This window comes from Podarcis filfolensis, assembly GCF_964270895.1.
Source record: "Podarcis filfolensis genome assembly, chromosome: 13".
Lineage (NCBI taxonomy): Eukaryota > Metazoa > Chordata > Lepidosauria > Squamata > Lacertidae > Podarcis > Podarcis filfolensis.
Genome location: NC_139615.1, coordinates 45,392,972 through 45,420,501, shown reverse-complemented (window position 1 = coordinate 45,420,501; position 27,530 = coordinate 45,392,972). Strand labels below are relative to the sequence as shown.

Here is a 27,530-nt window from a genome sequence, read left to right as displayed (position 1 = left end):
GCCAAAGTATTGGAGCCTCAGCTTCAGGATCTGTCCTTCCAGGGAGCACTCAGGGCTGATTTCCTTCAGAATGGAGAGGTTTGATCTTCTTGCAGTCCATGGGACTCTCAAGAGTCTCCTCCAGCACCATAATTCAAAAGCATCAATTCTTCGGCGATCAGCCTTCTTTATGGTCCAGCTCTCACTTCCATACATCACTACCTTTGTTGGACCTTTGTTGGCAAGGTGATGTCTCTGCTTTTTAAGATGCTGTCTAGGTTTGTCATTGCTTTCCTCCCAAGAAGCAGACGTCTCTTAATTTCGTGGCTGCTGTCACCATCTGCAGTGATCATGGAGCCCAAGAAAATAAAATCTCTCACTGCCTCCATTTCTTCCCCTTCTATTTGCCAGGAGGTGATGGGACCAGTGGCCATGATCTTTGTTTTTTTGATGTTGAGCTTCAGACCATATTTTGCGCTCTCCTCTTTCACCCTCATTAAAAGGGTCTTTAATTCCTCCTCACTTTCTGCCATCAAGGTTGCGCCATCTGCAGCGACGGCTACCACTACCAAAGTCGCGGGGAGTTCCCTCAGAGGCTGTGCGGCGTGATGCAGGCATGCAACAGCGCCGTGCCCATTGCGGGGAGGGCCCCTCACTCCCGCACAGGCTGGCAGCAGCAAGGCGGGGGGGGGGGAGCTCTAACCTGGCCTTTGGCTTGGAGCCAATTTGATTCCCTCCTCCTCTTTTTTCTTTTCCTTTCTCCTCCTGCGATGAGGCTACATTTTAATGCTTCCATATTTTAATGTTGTTTTTAAGTTGCATTCATTCAACTTATTTTTATTCTTGCTTGTTAGCCGCCCTGAGCTCGGCCTTGGCTGGGGAGGGCGGGGTATAAATAAAAATTATTATTATTAACCTCCACCACCTGCAGCTGCTGCAGGAGCCGCAGCCCCTTGCGCGCGCGCCCCCGCCCAGCCTTCCACCGGCGGCGCGCGCGAGAGAGCGTGTTGTGCAAGCGGCAGGCTGGCCGTTGCCCCTGGTTACCGCCCGGGCCCCGACGTTCCATTCGCGCGCCGCCCGCCCCCGCCCGCTCCTGCAGCTGCAAAAGAAGTCCCTGCGCCGTCGGAGGGCGCGCTGCTGGCGGGGGCACGGCGCGGAGGGCTCGCCCCGGCCCTTGGAGGGCGGCAGGTGAGTGGCAGGTGCCAACTCCGGGATCCCCGGTGCTGCGTTTGCTTTTCAAGGAGGAGGTGCGGGCACCCACCTTCCAGGAGCGGCAGCAAAGGTGTTTTTTTGGGGGGGTGCCAGCTGGGCCCCGCGACCGTGGGTGCCCGGGGCCGTGGGTGCCATGCAAGGTGCACGGCCCTGGCACCGACATCTGTGGATGCACGGCCCCTTCATGGGGGATTTCGTGGGTGCTCGGGCACCCGGGGAGTCGGCACCTATGTTCGACAGTATGCCAGTCTGTGCCACCCCAGAGGGTGCCTCGCAGCCGCCTCCCTTCCTCGCACGTCGGAGCCGCTGCCAGGAGAGCCTCCTGCCGTCTCTGCCCTGCCTCTGTTTCCCACAGGATCGGGCGCAAGGGGGCTGAATCACCCCTTGGATGCGCTGCCCTAGAAGCCGGCTGCAGTGGCATAGCGTGGGTTGTCAGCACCCGGGGCAAGGCAAGTAATTTGCACCCCCTAACCCGTGGATTTGCGCCCCCTAACCCGTGGATTTGCCCTAACCCCAGATGTTGCGCCCAGTGCGGCCGGCCCCCCTGCACCCCCCACGCTACGCCACTGGCCGGCTGGCAGGAGCCGGCTGAGGCCACCACATCGGCCAGCAGGTTCTACAGGGGAAGCAGATTCTGGCATAGATCTTGGCATGGGTCCCAGGGGTCATCTAGCTCAACCCCCCCTGCAATGTGGGGTTTGAACCCACAGCCCTGAGATTCAGAGTCTCCCGTTCTACCGACTGAGCTATTTTCGCAGTAGCTTCCTTCCATCTTTGTTCCCCGTTCTTCCCTCACCCCTTTTTCCTGGTGAGGAGGAGGGGGGCTGTTTAGTGGTTCCCCTCAGGGGCCAAAATGTCTTGGGCCGGCCCTGGGTCCAGGGGCAGGTGATGAGTGGAAGATGCAATGGTACAGAGAAGGGACAAACAGGGAACTGCAGGCAGCAGTAGCAGCTCCTTAGGGTGGCCGGGTGAAAAAGAGTCACGCACAACCTGTAAGATTTGTGTACAGTGGTACCTCGGGTTAAGTACTTAATTCGTTCCGGAGGTCTGTTCTTAACCACTTTAGCTAATGGGGCCTCCTGCTGCCGCTGTGCCGCCGGAGCACAGTTTCTGTTCTTATCCTGAAGCAAAGTTCTTAACCTGAAGCACTATTTCTGGGTTAACGCAGTCTGTAATGTGAAGCGTATGTAACCCAAGGTACCACTGTAGTTCTTGTTTGGATCAAGCCTAATAGGACAATTCCAGAGGATGCTGCAGGACTACAGTGGTACCTCAGGTTACATACGCTTCAGGTTACATACGCTTTGGGTTAGAGACTCCACTAATCCAGAAATAGTGCTTCAGGTTAAGAACTTTGCTTCAGGGTAAGAACAGAAATCGTGCTCCAGTGGCGCGGCGGCAGCGGGAGGCCCCATTAGCTAAAGTGGTGCTACAGGTTAAGAACAGTTTCAGGTTAAGAACGGACCTCCGGAACGAATTAAGTACTTAACCTGAGGTACCACTGTATTAGGATAGCTCAGCTAGTAGAGCACGAGACTCAGAATTTCAGGGTTATTGATTTGAGCCCCATGTTGTGCAAAAGATTCTTGAGTGGATGGGGGTGGCGCTGTGGGTTAAACCACAGAGCCTAGGACTTGACGATCAGAAGGTCGGCGGTTCGAATCCCCGCGACGGGGTGAGGTCCCGTTGCTCGGTCCCTGCTCCTGCCAACCTAGCAGTTCGAAAGCATACCAGTGCAAGTAGATAAATAGGTACCGCTCCGGCGGGAAGGTAAACGGCGTTTCCGTGCGCTGCTCTGGTTCGCCAGAAGCGGCTTAGTCATGCTGGCCACATGACCCGGAAGCTGTACGCCGGCTCCCTCGGCCAATAAAGCGAGATGAGCGCCGCAACCCCAGAGTCGGCCACGACTGGACCTAATGGTCAGAGGACCCTTTACCTCTTACCCTTATTCCGAATAGGATTCCTCGCAAGAAAAGGGGAAAGTTGACAGCTATGCCTTGTGATCCCCATCGAACAATTCCGTGATTCTTACCTCCTCTCCCACGGGGTGATGTGGTGGTGATTAGTAATACTTTTTATAATCTTGCTACAGGTGCTTGCCTCTTTGTTTAGCCAGCCAAGTGCCACACTTTTAAAATTTGGGTGGAAAATGGTGCTGATTCTGCTTAATTGATTGTGATTTTATGTAAACTGTGTTACTTTTATTGTTGTTAGCTGCTCTGAGCCCGGCTTCGGCTGAGGAGGGCAGGATATAAATAAAAAATTATTATTATTATTATTATTATTATTATTATTATTATTATTGTTACCGTTGAGTACCCCCAGAAAAAAAGCACAGCCAATTACTAAATTTTATGCACTGTGTTCTAACGTCTAAGCTACTTTGAAGGGGGTTGGAAAGCAGCTCATATAAATATTTTTTATTTTATTTTATGAAGGATTTGCCGGTCAGCTGCTGCAAGGTGGTAGTGTGTTCATTCTGTCTCGTAGTATTGTTGGAAAGTGGGAAGAAGGATTGGAGATGCACTCATCTGCTTGTTTAGTTACAGCTTTTTCCATACACACCTGCTGCATTGCTGTTTTAATAGTAAGTATGAACCATGTGTTTCTAGTTATTTGATAAAAACAAAGAAATGCAATATAGTATTTGGAACTGTGTGTGAAAGAACAATAGAAATAATAATACAATCAGTCTAATCGGAAGTTAAATGTATTTATTCTTTCTTTTTTGATTCTTTTCATTATTGATTTCTTTTTTCCTTTTCCTTTTTTTCTTCATGATTTTCTTCTCTTCTCACTTTTTCTTTTTTCTCTCCCTCCTTTTTCTCTTCCTCTCTCCCCTTTGGTCTCTTTTCTTTCTTACCTGCTAAGAAAGAGACAAAGTTAAATACGAAAAGTTGACTAATTCGAAGCAAATACTTTGTTAACTATTGTTAAAGATGGTCCGCCGTAGCGAATAGCGAATTGTTGTGTTACTTATTGTTGATGTATTGTTATTGTCGAATCTTAAAGAAAATTTATTAATTAAGAAATAAGAAAAAGCGTTCCTCCTGCGATGGAAGCGTACTGGAGGCTACCCCAGCTGGTTGCCTGAATTAAATTTCCGGTTACCGGAGACAACTTTTGGACTGTGTTTTTCAAACATCCTGTTATGGTGCGCAAGGCAAGCTGCGAAGCTGGGTTTGCGCTCCTGGTAACAGGACTGCCGTGGAGAAGACAGCCACAATCTTCAGCCTGAGTGTCAAATTGAAATGCCTCATTAAAAAAAGGATAACGAGCAGCTTCGTTCTGCACATGGTGTCGCTGATTTCTCTCTCGTAGCCAAGCAATTCATCAGCTGCTTGAATCCAAATGGAAAAGTATGAAATCCTTGGGCTGGTGGGAGAAGGAAGCTACGGAATGGTGATGAAATGCCGGAACAAGGAGACCGGCAGAGTCGTTGCCGTCAAGAAGTTTCTGGAAAGCGAGGATGACAAAATGGTTAAAAAAATCGCCATGAGAGAAATCAAGCTTCTCAAGGTGAGCTTACTGCTGGGGATCTTCAGAGACGTGTAGATCTTTTCTTTAATGAGTATAAACTTCCTGACTTCTGATAGTCATAGTCAAAAGTCAGGTTCGCGCAGAACAATTGCCAGTATCTGACTGCATTATATGGGACGCGGATGGCGCTGTGGGTTAAACCACAGAGCCTAGGACTTGCCGATCAGAAGGTCGGTGGTTCGAATCCCCATGACGGGGTGAGCTCCTGTTGCTCGGTCCCTGCTCCTGCCAAGCTAGCAGTTCGAAAGCACAAAGTGCAAGTAGATAAATAGGTACCGCTCCGGCGGGAAGGTAAACGGCGTTTCCCTGCGCTGCTCTGGTTCGCCACAAGCGGCTTAGTCATGCTGCCCACATGACCCGGAAGCTGTACACCGGCTCCCTTGGCCAATAAAGTGAGATGAGCGCCACAACCCCAGAGTCGGCCACTACTGGACCTAATGGTCAGGGGTCCCTTTACCTAACTGCATTATATAACAGTAATGTCATATATGTTTTAAGAAACAAACATGATTCTAAATAACTTCCATAGGAGGTATTTTTGAATGGGCCTCTGCTCCCAGCTCTATTTAGCCCCACAATAAGAATTAGGTGGATTTTTTTTCCTACAGTCCCCGTTACCCATAGAATGCAATGCTAGTTTGAAGGTAGATAGCAGCAGGCTGGCACACAGTTGTTCTGGGAACGCATTTTATCTGCATTCATTCTGCAACTCGGCTCTGATTTTATACGTTTAGGCAACTTTGTGGGTGGCTTCTAGTTTCTGTAACTCCATATGGTAAGATTTTTTTTGATACAGCTTCCCACATGGTCTGGGCAATTGCCGTGCTAATATTGGGCACATATACCACATTTTTCCGTGTATAAGACTAGGTTTTTCTCCTAAAAAATAATGTCCAAAATTTGGGGGCGTCTTATACACAGATAGATCTCTCCCTGTTTTCTTAAATCCCCCCCCAAATAGGGGGAGTCTTATACATGGGGCCGTCTTATAGACGGAAAAATACAGTATATGGGCTGGTACAAATGCACACATTCTAATCTGTACTTGAAAGACTGGGAATAGGATTATGTGTTCCCTTTCCCCAACACCTCCACTCTCCAGAACGAAAAACCCGTCTCACCTTAACCATGGTTAATTGGTTCTTCTGCAATAAGTGCTAACCAGGGTTTCATCTTAATCAGACTTTGAAACTGACTGCTGTGGTTAAGATGGAACTTGATTAGCATTAACTTCCATTTACACCAGATCTGATGCAATGCTTTGCTGCAGCAGCACCACCCAGAACTAAGCCATGGTTTGGCTCAGCGTTCTATGAAAACCTGGGCTCATGGTTTGTCTCACTTCCAGCAAGCCACAAGTTGTAACGAAGGTCTGAAGTTGAATCCTGGCAAGACAGAAGTACTGTTTTTGGGGGACAGGGGGCGGGCTGGTGTGGAGGACTCCCTGGTCCTGAATGGGGTAACTGTGCACCCGAAGGACCAGGTGTGCAGCCTGGGAGTCATTTTGGACTCACAGCTGTCCATGGAGGCGCAGGTCAATTCTGTGTCCAGGGCAGCTGTCTACCAACTCCACCTGGTACGCAGGCTGAGACCCTACCTGCCCGCGGACTGTCTCTCCAGAGTGGTGCATGCTCTAGTTATCTCCCGCTTGGACTACTGCAATGCGCTTTATGTGGGGCTACCTTTGAAGGTGACTCAGAAACTACAACTAATCCAGAATGCGGCAGCTAGACTGGTGACTGGGGGCGGCCGCCGAGACCACATAACACCGGTCTTGAAAGACCTACATTGGCTCCCAGTACGTTTCCGAGCACAATTCAAAGTGCTGGTGTTGACCTTTAAAGCCCTAAATGGCCTCGGCCCAGTATATCTGAAGGAGCGTCTCCACCCGCATCGTTCTACCCGGACGCTGAGGTCCAGCGCCGAGGGACTTCTGGCGGTTCCCTCATTGCGAGAAGCAAAGCTACAGGGAACCAGGCAGAGGGCCTTCTCAGTAGTGGCACCCGCCCTGTGGAACGCCCTCCCATCAGATGTCAAAGCGATAAACAACTACCTGACATTCAGAAGACATCTTAAGGCAGCCCTGTTCAGGGAAGTTTTTAATGTGTGATATTTTAGTGTATATTTGGTTTCTATGGAAGCCGCCCAGAGTGGCTGGTGAAACCCAGCCAGATGGGCGGGGTACAAATAAATTATGATGATGATGATGATGATGATGATGATGATGATGATGATGTTCTTGGCTTATAGCTTGTGGGTTTTCTGGGGAATACAAACCATCATAAGCTTTGGCCTGCATGCAGCACTAAAGCAAACTGTGGCTTAGCACTGGGTAGCATGGTAGCGACAGAACCAGGCCAGGCACCAAGTCGCCACAATTTTAGCTCTTGAGTACCCACACATTTGCTTGTTCGTGTTCAGCCACAGTATTGCTTAGCATTAAATCCAAAGAAGCCACTATGTTCTAAACATTGTTAGGCAAAGAGGGCTTCCTTTCGACAAATTCCCTAATACAAGTTAGGCACCAGAACCAGGGCAGTTCTTAACTTTCAATCTCTTCTGTTGATTACATTTAGCTGTACGTATTAAAGGTTGCGATTCTAGTACTGTGGAATAAACAACCGTATTTTTTGCTCTATAAGACTCACTTTTCCCCTCCTAAAAAGTAAGGGGGAATGTGTGTGTGTCCTATGGAGCAAATGAAGGCTGCGCAGCTATCCCAGAAGCCAGAAGAGCAAGAGGGATTGCTGCTTTCACTGCGCAGCGATCCCTCTTGCTGTTCTGGCTTCTGAGATTCAGAATATTTTTTTTCTTGTTTTCCTCCTCCAAAAACTAGGTGCGTCTTTTGGTCTGGTGTGTCTTATAGAGCGAAAAATACGGTATACGAGAGCATTTGTCAGGATTACTGAAGCATGTGAAGCATTTTGAGTAATTTTAAAAAGCATTGTGCGAAAACAAAAGCTGCAATCCTAAGTCATGTCTGCTTGGGAGTAAGCCCCGTTGAACACAGAGGGACTTGCTTCCAAGTAAACATGCACAGGATCAGGCTGCAAATATTATTCACTGTTTCCTCCGCATTGTATGTATTCAAGGGGCAATTATAGTGAGTGTTTTCAGACTCTCTGTCTGCTGTAGTTTTGTGACGCATTTGCTGTCTCCTGATAGCAATTAAGGCACGAGAACTTGGTGAACCTGCTGGAAGTCTGTAAGAAGAAGAAACGATGGTATCTGGTGTTTGAATTCGTGGACCACACAGTCCTTGATGATCTTGAGATGTTTCCAAATGGCCTGGATTACAACAGAGTTCGGAAATACTTATTTCAGATTATAAAAGGGATAGGATTTTGCCATAGTCATAATGTAAGTAAGCTGTTACGTCCGCTTGGTTATCTGCGTTGCTGTGCTGTTTGTTCTTGGTTGAACACATCAGATTTATCGATTCAAGGATCTGAGCTTTTAGTTTCAAATATATGTCACAGTAAGGGACGCGGGTGGCACTGTGGGTTAAACCACAGAGCCTAGGACTTGCTGATCAGAAGGTCGGCGGTTCGAATCCCCATGACAGGGTGAGCTCCCGTTGCTCGGTCCCTGCTCCTGCCAACCTAGCAGTTTGAAAGCATGCCAAAGTGCAAGTAGATAAATAGGTACCGCTCCGGCGGGAAGGTAAACGGTGTTTCCATGCACTGCTCTGGTTCGCCAGAAGTGGCTTAGTCATGCTGCCCACATGACCCAGAAGCTGTATGCCGGCTCCCTCGGCCAATAAAGCGAGATGAGCGCCGCAACCCCAGAGTCGGTCACGACTGGACCTAATGATCAGGGGTCCCTTTACCTTTACCTATATGTCACAGTAGTAAGAGTTAGTTCAAATTACCCAAGTTAACAATGGGAATTATCATTGGCGACAAACCTGATTTTGTGTGTTAGCTGGGTAGAATGTTTGCTAGATGTGCCGATTCCATCTACTCAAAATACATTTGCTTTTGAATTTCTAAGAATTTAGGAAATTCTGAGAATTTCTGAGAATTTAGGAATTTCGTGGTGTAATTTCAGGGTTTTCACTACAGTCTAGACTGATAACCTTAGTATAGAACAAACTGGGGTTCTTAAATATCTTGCCATCTTTATTTGCCAAGGAAAAATGGTTTGGCCTCATAATTTAAGATGCAGTATGACTTCAGCCTTACAGTATTGCACAATATGGATTTCTCTGGAAAATAGGCATAGATGATAATATATGAATGTTTTTGCATGTAGCTTTTATGCTCATGTAAGGTAACAGTTTTCATAGTCTCCTCTTCTTGAACATTCAAAAAATCTGCTTCTAGGATCAGGAACGCAGTGTTTTAAAAACACTCTGCATAATCGGGAAGCCTGAGAAACAATATTTCTGATTGTGTGGAGAGAGCTTTTAGTGCAGGGACAGTACATATGAAATTCTACTTCATTCCGTACATGTTAATGGATAAAAAGGAATTGCTTCAACTTTTTTGCCTTGTAGCAAATTTATATTATGATTTTATTAGTGTGCTTCAATTTGCGTTAATATATTTAAAGCATGGTATATGATGTGATATAGATGGAGTTTTTTATGCCAGTAATTGCAAATCGTCACTTGATGTTGCAGTCATCAAATTGTGAGTGTTTCCATGTGGACTAGCCGGCCACCTTGGTGCTTAAGGGCAAAGAACCAGGGCTAATCTAAACACATGCATTCTGCTTTTTTTTTTTAAGATCATACACCGAGATATTAAACCTGAGAATATATTGGTCTCCTATTCTGGAATTATCAAACTCTGCGATTTTGGATTTGCTCGAACCCTGGCAGCCCCTGGTGAAGCTTACACAGATTACGTGGCAACGCGATGGTATCGGGCTCCTGAGCTGCTTGTTGGAGATATCAAATATGGCAAGTAAGGAATCATAGAATACGTTACTGGGTTTCCCCTACATTTTCAGGAATAGATCATCATTATTATTAATGACAACAACAGAAATATTGCTGTTCAAGCTCAGGGGGTGATAAATTGCAGCCAAAGCAAGGTTTGGTCACTGGGGGGAAGTTGGTTTTGGCACCATCCTTGTAATTATTATTATTATTATTATTATTATTATTATTATTATTATTATTTATTTTACTTATTATCCCCTCCCATTTGGCCGGGCCTCCCCAGCCACTCTAGATGGCTTCCAACAGGTTATTAAAAACAGAATAAAACATCAAACATTAAAAACTTCCCTAAACAGGGCTGCCTTCAGGTGTCTTCTAAATGTCAGAAGGTTGTTTATTTCCTCGATAACTGATGGGAGGGCGTTCCACAGGGCAGGCGCCACCACCGAGAAGGCCCTCTGCCTGGTTCCCTGTAACCTCACTTCTTGCAGTGAGGGAACCGCCAGAAGGCCCTCGGAGCTGGACCTCAGTGTCCGGGCTGAATGATGGTGGAGACGCTCCTTCAGGTATACTGGGCCGAGGCCGTGATGAACATAAGCTGCCTCAGGTGTAGCCAGTCACAATCAGCTGCCTGTTATTGTTGTAAAACGTATTTTTGGTGGAGCTGTCTCTAAATATGGCGCCTGTTTTCCCTCCCCAGGGCTGTTGATGTGTGGGCCATTGGCTGCCTGGTAACAGAAATGCTTACTGGAGAGGCTCTTTTCCCTGGAGACTCGGATATTGACCAGTTGTACCATATTATGAAATGTTTGGGTGAGAAAGCATCCCTTGTTTTCCTCTGTGCGGCCAGCAGAGATTTGGAACCTTCAAGCCGATAGCGAAAGCAGAAGAAAGAGAGCCTGAAACACTTAGCATTGTTGAATGAGATTATGTTGATCAGTTCCTAAATCCTTCAGGGTCCTGGCTTGTAAATCCAGATGGCCCTTCTATGAGTTGACAGCAAGAGATTTTGCACGCCATTAAGGATGGCAGAGTGCAATAGGTCTGATCCATGTAGCACAACTGGATTATGATTAGTAATCATAATTCATGATTAGGAGTAATTTATTATCAGCAGTAACCTGTTTGTCTCCAGGACACACACAGTTGGTTTACAGAATTAAAGAAAGCAAATAAAAGAAAAACTACACAGCTATCCTAAAGCAAGGTAATCGGAAACAGTGGATTAAAACACCAGGTTCAAAGCCAAGTGCAGGGAAGTAGCAGAAAACTCAGGGATCAAATAATTTGGCTTAAACTGTCTGTGGTTTTGCATTCTGAAAACTGAACAGTCTTATAAATGATTATTAATTCCAGGTAACTTAATCCCAAGGCACCAAGAGTTGTTCTACAAAAACCCTCTTTTTGCTGGAGTGCGGTTGCCTGAAGTCAAGGAACTTGAACCTCTTGAAAAACGATATCCCAAACTCTCTGTTGCCGTCGTAGAATTTGCTAAGGTACGTGCCTTGCTGATTCCATAGCTTTCCATTTTGTTCCTGTTGGCACAGCCTTCTGTTTGCTTTCAGCAGCCAGCCCTTGATAATGAGTTAGGAAGATTGAGATCAGTGGGAACTTAACTGGGAGCTGAGATTGGGACACAGCCCAGTCAGCCTACCCAGATTTGCTTTTGTTGAGGTGCTCAAGGCCTTTTCAGACACAGAAAGGAATACAGCTGTCCAGTATCGGCCCCTGAGATTGGCAGGAAGTATAAAGCCCCTAAATTAGCCAGGCCTTGTATAAATAAAGGTAAAGGGACCCCTGACCATTAGGTCCAGTCGTGGTCGACTCTGGGGTTGCAGCGCTCATCTCGCTTTATTGGCCGAGGGAGCCGGCGTACAGATTCCGGGTCATGTGGCCAGCATGACTAAGCCACTTCTGGCGAACCAGAGCAGCACACGGAAACGCCGTTTACCTTCCCGCCGGAGCGGTACCTATTTATCTACTTGCACTTTGACGTGCTTTCGGACTGCTAGGTTGGCAGGAGCTGGGACTGAGCAACGGGAGCTCACTCCATCGCGGGGATTCGAACCGCTGACCTTCTGATCGGCAAGTCCTAGGCTCTGTGGTTTAACCCACAACGCCACCCGCATCCCCTCGTATAAATACCTGAAGCATAACCTGTCCTTGCCTGGTCAGCAGAGCAGTACCTCTCTGTTTGCTGCTCTCAAACTTCTGTCATGCATACGCACATTATAAGCTGTGATACGCATGTAACACACTATATATTCCAGTTATTTATTAGCTGCTTATCAGGGTCAAGTCCTCACAAAGCAGTGGAGAGACAGAAATAAAGCAACAGAACTTCAGGCAACGCATGAAGCACTGAGTGAATGGAGACAAACCGGGGCATGGCAGCTGCGGAATTAGATAGCCACAGTTCCTTTAAGGAGAGGCAGTAGCAAAAAGTTGTGGTTTTAAGGCCCGAAAGGTCCAGAACTGCAGGGCCACCATCAAGAAGGCCCCGTAATCTCATGTCCTTGTCGGCCTAACCAGTTTCACCAGTGGGCACATAATGTCGTATGTGTAGTTAACGTCTCAGCCATAGAGTTTGTGACCGACAGTGAGACCCTAGCCTAGAGAAAGCTGCATTTTCTTTCTCTAAAAGTCAATGGTAAATCATTTCTCTCTCCTTCCTTCCTTCCTTCCTTCCATGACTTAATAGACAGGACCCAGAAAGCTATTTTAAGCGTGCTTGAAGATGCTTAGTTGATTTTCCCCTTGCAGTGTCCTACAACCCCATAACATTGAAAACTGTTTTTAAAAGCCCTCACAATTTCAAACGTTGATTGTTATGTGGTATGGAGAGAGTAGCTATGGTTTGCCATGCAGGTGTAGAACTACTTGCATTGTTCTTTGGATCCCGGCAAATATCAATGAAATTCAACCTTTGGGATTTTCCTTTTCCCCCTTCCACTGTATTTACAAGAAAAATTTTGATCTTATGTTAGCAATGTCTGCAGACTGATCCGGACAAAAGACCATCCTGTACTGAGCTGCTGCAGTGTGATCTGTTCAACAAAGATTCCTTCACTGAAAGGTGTGTGGCTTTTCCTTGTTTAGCAGAGCTGGGCCTTAAAAGGAAACAGTACTGAGAATTTTTGGGCATTGCAGTCAGTTAAGGGTTTCCTATAACTCTGTCAGTGCCCATAATTCCTTGAGGGGAAGAATGTGTTTCAAGTGGGCTTTAAATTTACATACTGGATCTCAGAGCCCATCTTGGGAAGTGAAAGCTTTCCAGGGAAGAGGTGCAGAGAAAAGGTTTAGTACTCTCTGGTTCTCCTTTGACTACTTCACTGCAAACCCCCACTCCCTGCTGTCAGAAGCGAACACAAATTTTGAAGTACCACTGCCAGATTTAGGGCGGTTCCCATTAAGGCAGGGGTCGGCAAACTTTTCCAGCAGGGGCCCGGTCCACTGTTCCTCAGACCTTGTGGGGGGCCGGACTATTTTTTTTTGGGGGGGGGGGTGAACGAATTCCTATGCCCCACAAATAACCCAGAGATGCATTTTAAATAAAAGCACACATTCTACTCATGTAAAAACATGCTGATTCCTGCACCATCCATGGGCCGGATTGAGAAGGCAATTGGGCCGTATCCGGCCCCCGGGCCTTATTTTGCCTACCCATGCCATGGGTCTGCAGATTATATGCATGCTTTTTGTTCTGATCTCTTTTCCTTCCCCTCCTAAGATGCTGAAGTCTTATCAGATTTCTCTTCTTCCTTTTTTATCTCCAAGGGCCGCTTTGGGTTTCGCTGTTCATTTACCTTACAAGTTTGTGGTGATGTTAAGGTTGGGGCAGAACATATTATCCAGAGTCCTTGTTGCAAGGGAGAGGATTCCAGTATAATAATAATAATAATATAATTTATTATTTATACCCCACCCATCTGGCTGGGTTTCCCCAGCCACTCTGGGCGGCTCCCAACCAAATATTAAAAACACAATACAGCATTAAACATTAAAAACTTCCCTAAACAGGGCTGCCTTCAGTGTGTTCAGAATTTTGTCTACAGAGCAATTACCGTATTTTTCGCCCTATAGGACGCACCGTCCCATAAGGCGCACCTAGTTTTTTGGGGGGAAATAAAGGGGAAAAAATTATTTCCCCCCCAGGCGCGGGGCTGGGGCGGGGGAGGCCCGAGCTTCCCCTGACCCCAGCCCCCAAACAGGCAGCTCTCTGCAAGCCGTGGGAGCCCAGCGCTGGCTCCCGCTGCTTGCTGAGAAGTCCGCGAAGCCTGGACGCGCTGATCTCAGCGCGCGCAGGCTTCGGCATGCTGGCAACTCTCCGCAAGCAGCGGGAGCGCTCCCGCTGCTTGCGGAGAGGTCCGCGAAGCCAGGAGAGTGAGAGGGGTCGGTGCCCACTGACCCCTCTCGCTCTCCAGGCTTCAGCGAAAGCCTGCATTCACCCCATAGGACGCACACACATTTCCCCTTCATTTTTGGAGGGGAAAAAGTGCGTCCTATAGGGCGAAAAATACGGTAATTTAAAAAAGGTTTCATTTTGTACATGTGCTCTTCTTCTTCAAACACAAAAAATAAAGGTTCACCCAGGAACTTAAAGCAAAGATCCAGAAAGAAAGAGACCACCCTTTGCCCAAGAAATCGAAAATAAGCAGGAAAGACAAAGACGATTCCGGTGATGAAAAGAAAACGCTTGTAATCCAGGTATGTGGAACTTGGTTTATTCTTCCGTATTCCTATCTGTAATGCCATGTTCTGAGTCAGACCATCTCCCCTGGTCTTGTCTCTGCTGATGAAGTTCTCAAGTTAAAAGTTGCTGAGAATGGAGGAGAAGAAGAAGGAAGGACTATAGTTCCTGATTAGGAAGAAGAATTGTTGGTGATGCCACTAGCAAATTCATGCCATGCAAGATAGATGCCAGCAGCACCTGTTCAAAGTTGGAATTAACTCTTTGTTAGCAAAAACACTGTTATAAGGGGGAAAAACGTGCTCCAAGAGCCCGTATAGAGTCCTTAAGCGGGTTCCCTATTGGCAGGAGAAAATAACAGAGGCCAACCAGAGAATATTGAGAAGCAAAGCAGCTAGTAAGCCTGATCTCTATTAAACTGTTGCAACAGGGTCCCCACTCATCACACGAAGGAGGGAGGAGGAACCCAGAACAATGGTGTGCAAGCCCTTATATAGACTTTTGAAATTGCCCACCCTGTAGCCCAAGACCACACCCCAAAAAACATCATACATGCATCACAGAAGGAGGTGGGTCTACAGCAGAAATCCTGTCTGCCAGGATACCTGTTAATGGTCGCTGGTTGCATTACCTGGGCAGCCTGGCCATTCTTTGGTGGTGGCAAACTCAGCCCTCCGGATGTTTTGGGACTACAACTCCCATCATTCCTAGCTAACAGGACCAGGGGTCAGGGATGATAGGAATTGTAGTCCCAAAACATCTGGAGGGCCAAGCTTGCCTATGCTTGATTTAGTTCCTGAATGCAGGACACAGGCTCGCCCTATTCATACAAAAATATGCCCTAAAGACAGGATTTGCAAGCAAAAGACAGCGGGGAGGTTTTCCCATTTCCTTTCTCCTTGCAGAGAAATATTGTGAGGTCAATTTGGGAGAATCAAAATGGCTTCAGGATTGCTCTCCTGTACTATTTCATAACACGTGGTTTATATACTTCATCATTTTCATCATCGTCTTTCTATCTTAACAATACTCGAGGCGGTTTACAAGCCGAAGAAACAAAAAATGTACATCTTATAACAATCTAATGCAATTCAAAAATGTGATAATAAAACAAAACTTTAAAATAAGCAACCTACATCAAAAAAGTAACATTACTATTTTATACTATAATAATTGTTGAATATCAACATATAAAAGTTAAACAGAAATCCACTCAACGGTTACAATAAATAATTTCTAATTATGTATGTGTTTGCCTTGTACATTTATGAATGTTTAATTTATGTTTGGGACCTTAGAATTCTTATAACAACACGATATCCGCAGACTTAGCTGTCAGGCCTGATCAGCTTATCCCCAGTCGTTCTGAACCCATGAATTACCGTATTTTTCACTCTATAAGACGCACCAGACCACAAAACCCACCTAGTTTTTGGAGGAGGAAAACAAGAAAAAAAATATTCTGAGTCTCAGAAGCCAGAACAGCAAGAGGGATCACTGCACAGTGAAAGCAGCAATCCCTCTTGCTGTTCTGGCTTCTGGGATAGCTGCGCAGCCTGCATTCGCTCCATAAGACGCACACACATTTCCCCTTACTTTTTAGGAGGGGAAAAGTGAGTCTCATAGAGCAAAAAATACGGTAGTTACAGAGACTGAAATTCCCCTCCTCCCCGAAGTCACCCGTCTCCTCTTCTCCAGGGGTTTCCCCCAAACAACCTGCCGCTCATTTTTTTAACACTACAATGCTTGGATTTGAAACAGGACTTGGGCATGGAATCCAAGCTGAAAGACTCCAAGCTGTTCAGAATGAAGTTGTCCAAGGTTGACGCCGAGAAATCAGACAGATCTTCAAATGCGAGTTTCCTGTATGAGAGTGGAGCTGGGCAGGTCAAGGCGATTCCTTCGACAACTTTGAAAGATTCCAGTAGCAGCCTGGATTATGTGAAAAATCCCGGCACGGTGATCCCTCCCATTACACAGAATTATTCCACCATATCCTCCAGCATCGGTGGAAACCCTGGCTTGGGGTCAAAACTGGGAATGCATAATTACAGGTAAAGTAAAATAACAAAGTACCTTTCAGGGCTCCCTGCTTCATTCTAGCATAGTTCTGGCGCTGTGTGTTGAGCATGCAGATGTCCTTGCATCTTGCCTAATTCAAGCTAAGAGCTACTTCACACATTACATTTATAATTATACAAGAATAATTACACTTTTTTAACCATGTACCGTATTTTTCGCTCTATAAGACACACCAGACCACAAGACGCAGCTAGTTTTTGGAGGAGGAAAACAAGAAAAAAAACATTCTGAATCTCAGAAGCCAGAACAGCAAGAGGGATCGCTGTGCAGCGAAAGCAGCAATCCCTCTTGCTGTTCTGGCTTCTGGGATAGCTGCGCAGCCTGCATTCGCTCCATAAGACGCACACACATTTTCCCTTACTTTTTAGGAGGGAAAAAGCGAGTCTTATAGAGCAAAAAGTACAGTAAATATTTTAACAAGAATGGTATGTGTCCGCCGGCCAGCAGCTGGGAGAACTCTGGTTCTCGGAACAGCATCAAAACTGTGACTCAAGCCTGAGAGACCATTAGAGACTGATAAGCCAGCAGAGATAAGAACTCTTTGTAACGGAAGTAGTGGACAGAGGCATATGTAAGCATATTTACAAGTGTTTATTCAGTGGTCTAAACCACAGAGTATAGGGCTTGCCGATCAGAAGGTCAGCGGTTCGAATCCCCGCGACGGGGTGAGCTCCCGTTGCTCGGTCCCTGCTCCTGCCCACCTAGCAGTTCAAAAGCACGTCAAAGTGCAAGTAGATAAATAGGTACCACTCCGGCAGGAAGGTAAACGGCGTTTCCATGCGCTGCTCTGGTTCGCCAGAAGCGGCTTAGTCATGCTGTCCACATGACCCGGAAGCTGTACGCCAGCTCTTTCGGCCAATAAAGCGAGATGAGCGCCGCAACCCCAGAGTCAGCCATGACTGGACCTAATAGTCAGGGGTCCCTTTACCTTTACCTTTAACCATGTAAATATTTTAACAAGCATAGTAGCTCGTTAGGGAGCTGTGATTGGCTGCACCAACCGCCATGGTTGGTGCCGAGGATATTGTTGTATGAAACAGTCCTTAATGCTTAGCACTTTCTACAGTGCTCTGATAAAATAGTCAACCTCCTTTCAGTGTCTCTTAATATATTATCCTTGCGTTGCAGAAAGGGAATGGGGGTCGAGGGCTTAAGTTTGCTGGTCCTAAAACCACTGGGTACATTTGTGACTGAGGCGAGATTTGAGTCAGGGCTTGACACAGCTTCAGGCTTAAGTTGAAGTGAATGGATCAATCCCGGTGATTCATGGCTTTTGGTTGGCTTTTCTGGGTTCCAGGATTTCTGAGTCCTTGGTATACCTTTTTATGACAAAGTTAGGTCTGTTTTCCGTAGGACATATACTGAATAGGTACTTAAAAGTATCCCATGTTCACTATCGTGGATTTTTTATGTGTGAGTACTTCCCATTAACTGTGCTAGAGTAGCATGTTGACATAACTTTCATTTGCTAATTAAGTGGCCTAATTAAGCCCAAGTAAGTCTTCTGAGCTTATAACTTCCTGCTTGTTCGCTTCCCAGAGGCATCTGGCTGGCCACTGGGGGAAACAGGATGGTATTCTCGAGATACGACTTTTGATTTGATTGGTAAATGCTGGATTCAGAGTGGAGCTCATTCTTTTTTTGCTTTGCTCCTCTAAAGGCTTTTGCAGACAAACAGTTCTTCCTCAGTCCTAGCCAACCTGCTCCACTCTTTGACGTGAAGGGCTGAGGAACCCGTGTGATTTTTAGGGAAGTGGCCCAAAACAGCTTATGCCACGATAAATCTTCCAGTCTTTTAGGTGCCCTGCAACTCTTTGAACCAGGCAAGAGGCCCTATCTGCAGCCCCTATCTTCATTACTCTTCCCTGGGCTTGCTGCCTAGTACAGTGGTACCTCGGGTTACATACGCTTCAGGTTACATACGCTTCAGGTTACAGACTCTGCTAACCCAGAAATAGTACCTCGGGTTAAGAAAGTGCTTCAGGATGAGAACAGAAATTGTGCTCCGGCGGCGCGGCAGCAGCTGGAGGCCCCATTAGCTAAAGTGGTGCTTCAGGTTAAGAACAGACCTCCAGAACGAATGAAGTACTTAACCCGAGGTACCACTGTAGAAGAAGAAGAGTTTGGATTTGATATCCCGCCTTTCACTCCCCTTAAGGAGTCTCAAAGCGGCTAGCATTCTCCTTTCCCTTCCTCCCCCACAACAAACACTCTGTGAGGTGAGTGGGGCTGAGAGACTTCAGAGAAGTGGGACTGGCCCAAGGTCACCCAGCAGCTGCATGGGGAGGAGCGGAGACGCGAACCCGGTTCCCCAGATTACGAGTCTACCGCTCTTAACCACTACATCACACTGGCTCTCACTGTATTTAATTTCTTCCATGGAGGTCAAGATACTGAAACAGACCTTCTTGCTTCAGCAACTTTTTCTACACGATGCGTGCTTCCCAGCCATGCCCGGAAATAGTTCTGTCTATTAGCCATGATGCAATGTTTGGAAATGGGTTTTTTAAATAATTTCACGCGATCTCTGGATTTTTTGTGTTTTGCATTTCCAGGATTGATGAGAATTCTAAAAGATACCTCAACCCTTTCCTAAAGCAAGGGAAAAAATCACCAGTAGGACACTATAGCATCAACCTGGCTGCATCGGTAAGCTCTTAAAAAAAAAAATTCTAGTGAAATATACTCAGAGTCGCAAAGTGATTTCATGCTCTTTATTCAGCTCATAGTGGTGAGGAGGAATGAATTAATGTCCCCTCAAGGTATCTGCTTTATATACATTATTTACACAATGGGCTGCACATGATTGGCTAATTCCGGAATTCTACTGTAAGCCAATCAGGTTGTGGATTCACTTCTATCTGGAGCATGATTGGGTGGTTCCTGCCAACCAATCATACTGCTGCATTGTTCTAGGACCAATCAGACTGCTGCATTCTGAATCCTATTGTTCTAGGACCAATCAGACTGCTGCAGTTTGGATCCTATTCAACTCAGTACATAACATCTAGTGAGAGCAAGCATGTTTCAGAGACTCTGTCACAGGACGCCTTGTTCTTAATGCCAGTCCTAGGTTTGAATTCAATTCCTTTCTCTTTGTCCGAGAGTTGGTTGTGTTGCAATTCTTGGCTAACGTCCTAATGCAAGCAGCGTGTTCTGTTTGAAGTGCATGATATCGAAACAATAGGGGTGGTTGGCTTTTGCTGCCCAGCTCCCCAAGGGACTGATTCCCCTAAGTCCATGATCGGTTAGAGATAATAATAATAATAATAATAATAATAATAATAATAATAATAATTTATACCCCGCCCATCTGGCCGGGCTTCCCCAGCCACTCTGGGCGGCTTTCAACAAAATATTAAAATACAGTAACGCATCAAACATTAAAAGCTTCCCTAAACAGGGCTGCCTTCAGATGTCTTCTAAAAGTCTGGTAGTTGTTGTTCTCTTTGACATCTGGTGGGAGGGCGTTTCCACAGGGCAGGGGCCACTACCGAGAAGGCCCTCTGCCTGGTTCCCTGTGACTTGGCTTCTCACAGTGAGGGAACCGCCAGAAGGCCCTTGGCACTGGACCCCAGTGTCCGGGCAGAACGATGGAGGTGGAGACACTCCTTCAGATATGAATGGATGGAGGCAGGAAGCAGTGAAAGCAAGGCAGATCTTTATTTTTCTCTTGCAACAGAGTTTCCTCACCTTCTTGCAAGGAGGCAAGAGAGAATCAGAACCCGGAAGAAAACCTTTCTTTTAAGGGTTTTCATTTTGGCGTGGAGAAGGAGAACATCCCCTCTACAAAAATTCAGAAATTACATCACACATAAGGTGGGGATACTGTGGCTCAGGCAGGCCAAGGTGTGATTTTCCTGAGGATTTAGCAAGTTTTACATAGTTCCAGACACAGTTTACACAAAACATTAGCATTTGATAAAACCATGGGTAGGCAATCTAAGGCCTGGGGGCCTGATCCAGCCCAGTCGCCTTCTAAATCTGGCCCATGGACGGTCCAGGAATCAGCGTGTTTTTACATGAGTAGAATGTGTCCTTTTATTTAAAATCATCTCTGAGTTATTTGTGGGGCCTGCCTGGTGTTTTTACATGAGTAGAATGTGTGCATTTATTTAAAATGCATCTCTGGGTTATTTGTGGGGCATAGGAATTTGTTCATTCCCCCGTCCCTCCAAAATATAGTCCAGCCCCCCACAAGGTCTGAGGGACAGTGGACTGGCCCTCTGCTGAAAAAGTTTGCTGACCCCTGGATAAGACTATCGAGATGCCCCTCAGACATCCCTCAATGTGGAGCATCTGGGCAAACAATGACAATTAATACAAAGGAGGTTCCTAGATATAGGAGAGGAATCCCTTCAGGAACTTCCCCTGGTTGCTTTCTGCCTAAGTGTTCTCAAGCAAGAGCCAGAATCTAGTACTAAAAGGGTTTTAGAATTAATTCAAGATTTTGGCCATGTTGCAGAACAAATCTAAAACTAAGGTATTGGAGAAAAATTTAACACCTATGGAAAGGGAGAGGTTTCAGAATGAGACAGGTTTAACTGTGGTTAAGAAAGTGAAATATTTGAGAGTCTTTAGGAAAGCCAAGATGGCTTTGGATTGCTCTGTACTATTTTAGACATGCGGTTTATATACCTACCGTACTTTTCCGTGTATAAGACGATGACCTTTTCTTTTAAAATGATGTTAAAAAATTGGGGTGGGGGCGTCTTATACACGGTCAGTGCATAGTGGTGACGTGGGATTGCTTGCTTCCGCTAGCCGGAGATTGTCAGAGGCTATTGTGCATGTTATTGGTGGCTGCGGCAAGGACTGGTGTTGATTTGCTCTCACTGCGGCAATTGGGCAGGCGATTGGCGGCTTCTGCCGGCGAGGGGACAGATGATAGGCGGCTTTTGTGGGTGAGCGTGAGCAATTTCCAGCAACCCCCCCCAAAAGATCAAAAACTCTGGGCAATCTGCCCCCATTTCCTTAAGTTGGAGTCCCCAAAAAGTCTTATACACAGGGGTGTGTTATACACAGAAAAATATGGTATGTGTGTGTGTGCAATTACCAGCGTTTATTCTGGATTCAAGTAGGTTGGTCTGACGCAATTGAAATATATAAAAGAAATAAAATAAATGGACAGTTTTTAAAATATATATATATATATATTTAGACAGCATTTATTCTATATTTGAGACCTTAGAATTCCTATAACAGGCAGAACCACGGCTCAATGTCAGAGTGCATGTAGGAGGGTCCCAGCATTTTCAGGCAGGACTGGGAGAGACCCCCCCTGAAACGGTACTGGATATCTCCACTGACTCCCTTCTCCACGGCTTCCCCCTTTGCAGCCTCGGGAGACATCGCACCAACTGGGCTGATTTGCTTTCAAAATCTAGACTGCTTTTGAACATAGCTGTCAACCGTCCCTTATTTGGCGGGAAACTCCCTTATCCCAGCGCTGTGTCCCGCTGCTGTCCCTCATTGATGATGTTCCTTAAATTTCCCGGGTTTCAAAGGAAGCAGCTCCTCTCCCTCCCTCCCTGCCAGCCAGGGAGGAGGGAAGCTCCAACTGTGTTGCTTGGCTGCGTTGCTCACCCAATAAGGAGTCTAAGAACGACTGGGGGGTGGAGCTTGCATGCCTTGTGCCAATCAAATCGGCCGCGTTGCCTGGGGACTCGCCTTTGCTCAGCGCTTCTTAGCGGAGAGGTGACGGTGGTTTTCCTTGCTGCATCCCCTTTGCCGGGTTGCTGCGCTGTGGGAACCACCGCTTGAGGCTTCGTTTGGCTGCTGGCTGGGCTTTCTGCCTTTGGCTCGGAGGGGCTCAGAAGTTGAACATACCTGTTTCCAGAAAACCCCTTATTTTGGCTGCTGATCCCTTATTTTCAAGGCCGCTGGTCCCTTATTTTCAAATCTGTAAGTTGACAGCTATGCTTTCGAATAGTATCTCTCTTGGTCCAGATCTCGTTTCCTGTCTGGAGCTTAGCATATCTGGATGAAACTCTGCTTTTAACCATTCCTGCCTTAGAAGGCAGATGAGGGAGCCCAGAGATAGTGGATGTTGGTACTTTGTATAATCTCTGTACATTATGGAAAGTAGCTTTTAAAAAAGTACTAAATGCAGACCACGGATTAGGGTTGTTGTTTTTTTAAAAGCAACGTTTTCTTCATGTTTTCGCCAATGAACGGCTTGGTAATAGGTCTCGAATGAAAACAACATGCTTCAGACAAACAAGAAAAGATGGGAGTTTTCCAAAACAGATGTACGTTTGCCAGAGCTTAACTACGGCTATCTCCCTGAACTCAAAGGTGTGGACGGTAAGAGTTCATGATGGATATTCAACCAATTATGGGATCTAGCAGCTAAATAATAATGATACAGTGATACCTTGGTTCTCAAACTTAATCCGTTGCGGAAGTCCGTTCCAAAACCAAAGCATTCCAAAACCAAGGTGCACTTTCCCATAGAAAGTAATGCAAAACGGATTAATCCGTTGCAGACTTTTAAAAACAACCCCTAAAACAGCAATTCAACATGGATTTTGCTATCTAACGAGACCATTGATTCATAAATGAAAGCAATAATCAATGTACTGTACTATAAAATAAATAAAACAATTTTTAGATGATAAAAAATTAAATTATCATTATTTTCTTACCTGCACTGATGATAGTCATTGTCTGGATGGGGGGCTTTTATCCATTTCTGCGGTCACGCAATCAATCAGTAACTGAACTGGGAACCACACAGTCACAAAATCAAATTAACTGAAAAAGCCTCAAAACAAAAAACGCAAAATAAAAAGCAAAAACAAAAGCACCAAATATCAGCTTCAAATATCGCGTCAGAACACTACAACCAGAAACAGAAGGTTTGAATTACAATGGGGGAGGGACACAAATTAGCAGTGCAACAGGAAACACAGGGGGACTCAAAATGGAGGCACGTTCAGCTTCTGAAAAATAGTTCGAAACCGGAACACCTACTTCCGGTTTTGCAGCGTTTGGGTTCCAAGTTGCTTGTGAACTAAGCTGTTTCGAAAACCAAGGTACCGCTGTGATTTTTTTTTAAGAAATGGGAAAAACATGAACCTTGAATGAACTTTATGAAATTAAACTGTCCATAGGAAAATAAAAGTATGTATATAAGTGTATGAAGTTTTGCCATGCGCTTAGCCAGACACACAAAAGTTGTGAATAAGCAGTTGAGAGAAACATGTTCTTAGATTCAGCTTTGATGTTTTACATTCCTGGGATAGTTCTTGGAATTACTGATGCGCTTCCAACTTGCACAGATAAGTTCATTCCAAAAATGCACTAATTGATGCATGTGTACAAATGCTCAGCCCATAATGATCCACCCATCGGCTTGTACAGCAGTTGTGAGGAATCACGGTGCCAGCCTGCTTAACTGGCAAGAGTGATCTTTAGTCCAGGTTTTCCCATCCCTGCTTTTTGTGGTCAAACTTCTACAAAAAAAGGGCGTGGAACTGGGGGCAGAGTGGGGGGAGACCAGCTAAGCAGACGTGAACCACGTTCAGATAAACGAACATAAATATCAAAATAGCTTTTGATGTTTGCATAAGCCAAATCAAAAGAAAAATGTGTTACGCTACAAGCCACAGGAAGGAGAGACTACTTTCGCAAGAAAAGAATGACGATAAGATGATATGAAAACAAATTGTGTTGCCTTTGTCCGTAGCTCGGAATTCCAGGTTTCTGAAGAAAGAAAACAAAATTGTTTCTGAGTCTCGCATGCCGTCTCTCGCCACAATAGACCTTCAGAACCCGAGCCTCGCCTTGCACCAGGTACTAAATTGCTCAGAGTTTGGGAAGGAGAGGGTAAGTCTCCAGCTATTGAGCTAGTAAGGCATCTCTTGTGAGATGCCTGTCTCCGCAGTCCACGGGGCTCGTAAGATGCAGGGTGTGCCTTAGAGAAGTGCCCAAACCACAGAGGTCCAGGTTGAACCCAGTTGGCCCTTGTGCCATGTGACTCCTGTTGGCTTCTGAGAAACCCCTGCTTAGAGACTCTTGGGAATAGAGATGGTGATTTGTAGTGTTTTGATATGCCAACGTTCATTCTCCTTGCCCTGCCTTTTAGAAAGCAACAGAGCCTATAATTATAATAATAATTTATTATTTATACCCCGCCCATCTGGCTGACTTTCCCCAGCCACTCTGGGCGGCTCCCAATCGAGTGTTAAAAACAATACAGCATTAAGTATTAAAAGCTTCCCTAAACGGGGCCGCCTTCAGATGTCTTTTAAAGATAAGATAGCTGCTTATTTCCTTCACATCTGAAGGGAGGGTGTTCCACAGGGCGGGCGCCACTACCGAGAAGGCCCTCTGTCTGGTTCCCTGTAACCTCACTGCTCACAATGAGGGAACTGCCAGAAGGCCCTCGGAGCTGGACCTGAGTGTCCAGGCTGAATGATGGGGGTGGAGACGCTCCTTCAGGTATACTGGACCGAGGCCGTTTAGGGCTTTAAAGGTCAGCACCAACACTTTGAATTGTGCTTGGAAACGTACTGGGAGGGACTTTGAGGGAGGGACTTTGTCAAAAGTTTTTTGGAAGCCAGAGTGTATAATCTCTACTGAATCATGCATATCTACATGCTTGTAAAGCCCTAAAAGGCTTTGGCCCTGTATACCTGATGGAGCTGCTCCACCCCCATAATTCAGCCCAAAGTGGCTTTCTGGTGGTTCCCTCACTGAGAGAAGCCAGGTTATAGGGAACCAGGCAGAGGGCCTTCTTGGTAGTGGCGCCTGCCCTGTGGAACGCCCTCCCATCAGATGTCAAGGAAATAAACAACTACCTGACATTTAGAAGACATCTGAAGGGAAGTTTTTAATGACTGGTGTTTTATTGTATTTTTAATCTTTTGTTGGGAGCCGCCCAGAGTGGCTGGGGAAACCCAGCCAGATGGGCGGAGTATAAATAATAAATTATTACAGTGGTGCCCCGCAAGACGAATGCCTCACAAAACGAAAAACGCGCAAGACGAAAGGGTTTTTTGGGTTTTGCGTCGCTTTGCTAGACGATTTTCCCTATGGGCTTGCTTTGCAAGACGAAACGTCTTGCGAGTTCTTGCGAGTTTGTTTCCTTTGTTCCTTTGTTTCCTTGTTTTCTTAAAGCCACTAAGCCGCTAAGCCGTTAATAGCCGCTAATAGCCGCTAAGCCGCTAATAGCCGTGCTTCGCAAGACGAAAAAACCGCAAGACGAAGAGACTCGCGGAACGGATTAATTTCGTCTTGCGAGGCACCACTGTATTGTTACTATTTTTCAGGGGGTTATGTAAAAGAATTTTAAATTCACAGGGAGTAGGTCTGTCTTTTTGTTTTCAGAATGAGATTTTTATTTTAAAATTTCCATAATACAGTGGAATAGCTGCTACCAGAAATACATGTCAAATAAGTAGAAAATTGAGGCCTCTCTCAAAAGTAATTATTAGCTCTTGCCACCCACAGAGGATAGTAGCTGATCCCAGTTCTTACCTGGGGTCTTTCCTTTCCCCTCCCAGCCTCTCACCCTGGGAGACCAACATTTCCCTGTGTCTCATCAATCTAGAGCTGTGGTGGCGAACCTATGGCACGCGTGCCAGAGGCGGCACTCAGAGCCCTCTCTGTGGGCCTGCGCGCTGCCGCCCCAGCACTAAGTGAAATGTCAATCTCAGCCCCTGCGCCATCTTGAAACAGAGCTCTAGGGGGCTGCTGGAGGAGCACTTGCGCCCATGCACACTGCAAGTGTGTGTGTGTGTCTGTCTCTGTCTGACGAAGACGGGTAGTTGAGATTTTTGCTGCGCGTAACGTGAGGGAATGCGAGAGGGCGGCTCTCTGTATGTGCGCATGTGTGAGGGAGGAAGGGAGTGTGCGAGCCCGTGTGTTTGATGTGGATGTATGGAGGAGGGTGCCAGAGTTCATAAGTCCCTTTCTTAAAATGATTGTGTTGTCGCTGCTGCGACTCTCTGTGCGCATGCATGGTGGAGTGGATCCAGGCCAGCCAGGCATTGGCACCCAAAAAAAGCTCAACAACTCTGGGCAATCTCCCCACATTATCTTAATTAGGAGTCCGTCCCCCCAACAGGGAGTGTGTAATGCCCAGAAAAATACAGTAAATTGCGGTGTTGGCACTTTGCGATAAATAAGTGGGTTTTGCATTGCAGTTTGGGCACTCAGTCTCTAAAAGGTTTGCCACCACTGATCTAGAGAGTAGGTCTTTCAATGGCTGTTAGCCGTCTTGTATGGCACTTCCATATTGAGAGATAATATTTTAAGGGGGCCTCCAAGTGGTTTATGAAAATACCTCTGAATATCAGTTGCCACAGGCAGATGTGGTTTGATGGAAACCCAATTAAAATTTACTCAATTTGCAGGTATCTGGAATATCTCTGCAAGACGCTTCAGACGCCACTTTCCCCAGAGTAGAGCATTAACGTCAAGTGAGACGGAAGGGCCTCGATCCTGCAAGTGTCTGCAGTGCTTCTACACCCCTGTTGCCTTTTGGGAAGTGCAGAATCCCTTTGAGGAGGATATACATGGGAGCAGGGGTGAGGGCGTGTGTTTCCACCACATTCTAGGTAATGGCAGCAAAAGGAAACAAACATTCCTAGTTTCTTTACAGTTGCCAAGGTGCTATAAGACTATAATGTATAAAAAATGTCATCTGGAATGAATTATTTCAGTGCGTCTGGGGGAAATGATACCAGTCATGGCAGTGTCAGGTTTTTATGAGTTTTAAGTACTGCCCGGCGTCTTTTTCCGGAAGAGGTCTGGGAGTAACGTAGCTATTTTTTCGGAATCCTAGTACAAATGTGAAGCGCTTCAGTACTTGAACGACTCCCTGGCACTCGTTACACTTTCTCCAGGAAAGAATCTTTCGTCACATGCAAATATTGTCAAGTGAGACGTGGAAATGTGTGTTTGTAAACTGCTACGCATGAGGTGCTGGTTTCCTGCCTCAGCTCCCTCACAGGGAGTCTGCTTTGGTGTTTTGCAAACGTGCATTTCTTGCTTCAATTCTAGAATCCCACTGCGTATACAGCAAACTCCCTTTCTGTATAATGTGCAGATCAAAGCCCTAAGAACTCAGTAATGTTAAAAACGGCCTTTGCAAATTCCTCTTTCATCTTACGAGAAATGAATATTTCATAC

The 27,530-nt window shown here is 46.1% G+C and overlaps 1 protein-coding gene across 4 annotated transcripts; it reads left to right on the top strand.

Annotated features, from left to right (window-relative positions):
• The first annotated feature begins 1,146 nt into the window (after positions 1–1,146).
• On the top strand, positions 1,147–26,949 carry CDKL2 (cyclin dependent kinase like 2). 4 transcript variants are annotated; one of them, XM_083583093.1, is made up of 14 exons: positions 1,147–1,167; positions 3,630–3,778; positions 4,513–4,710; positions 7,897–8,091; positions 9,463–9,641; positions 10,320–10,432; positions 10,976–11,115; positions 12,607–12,695; positions 14,203–14,326; positions 16,071–16,363; positions 18,947–19,040; positions 22,580–22,697; positions 24,082–24,188; positions 26,753–26,949. In XM_083583093.1, exons 3-14 carry the CDS (start codon positions 4,543–4,545, stop codon positions 26,810–26,812), a joined length of 1,680 nt encoding a protein of 559 aa, XP_083439219.1. In that variant the 5' UTR covers positions 1,147–1,167; positions 3,630–3,778; positions 4,513–4,542; the 3' UTR covers positions 26,813–26,949. The 4 variants fall into 4 exon arrangements, with proteins under 4 accessions (XP_083439219.1, XP_083439221.1, XP_083439218.1 ...); XM_083583095.1 differs by having other exon boundaries at positions 1,157–1,261; positions 22,580–22,688; XM_083583092.1 differs by having other exon boundaries at positions 1,157–1,261.
• Positions 26,950–27,530: the final 581 nt, after the last annotated feature.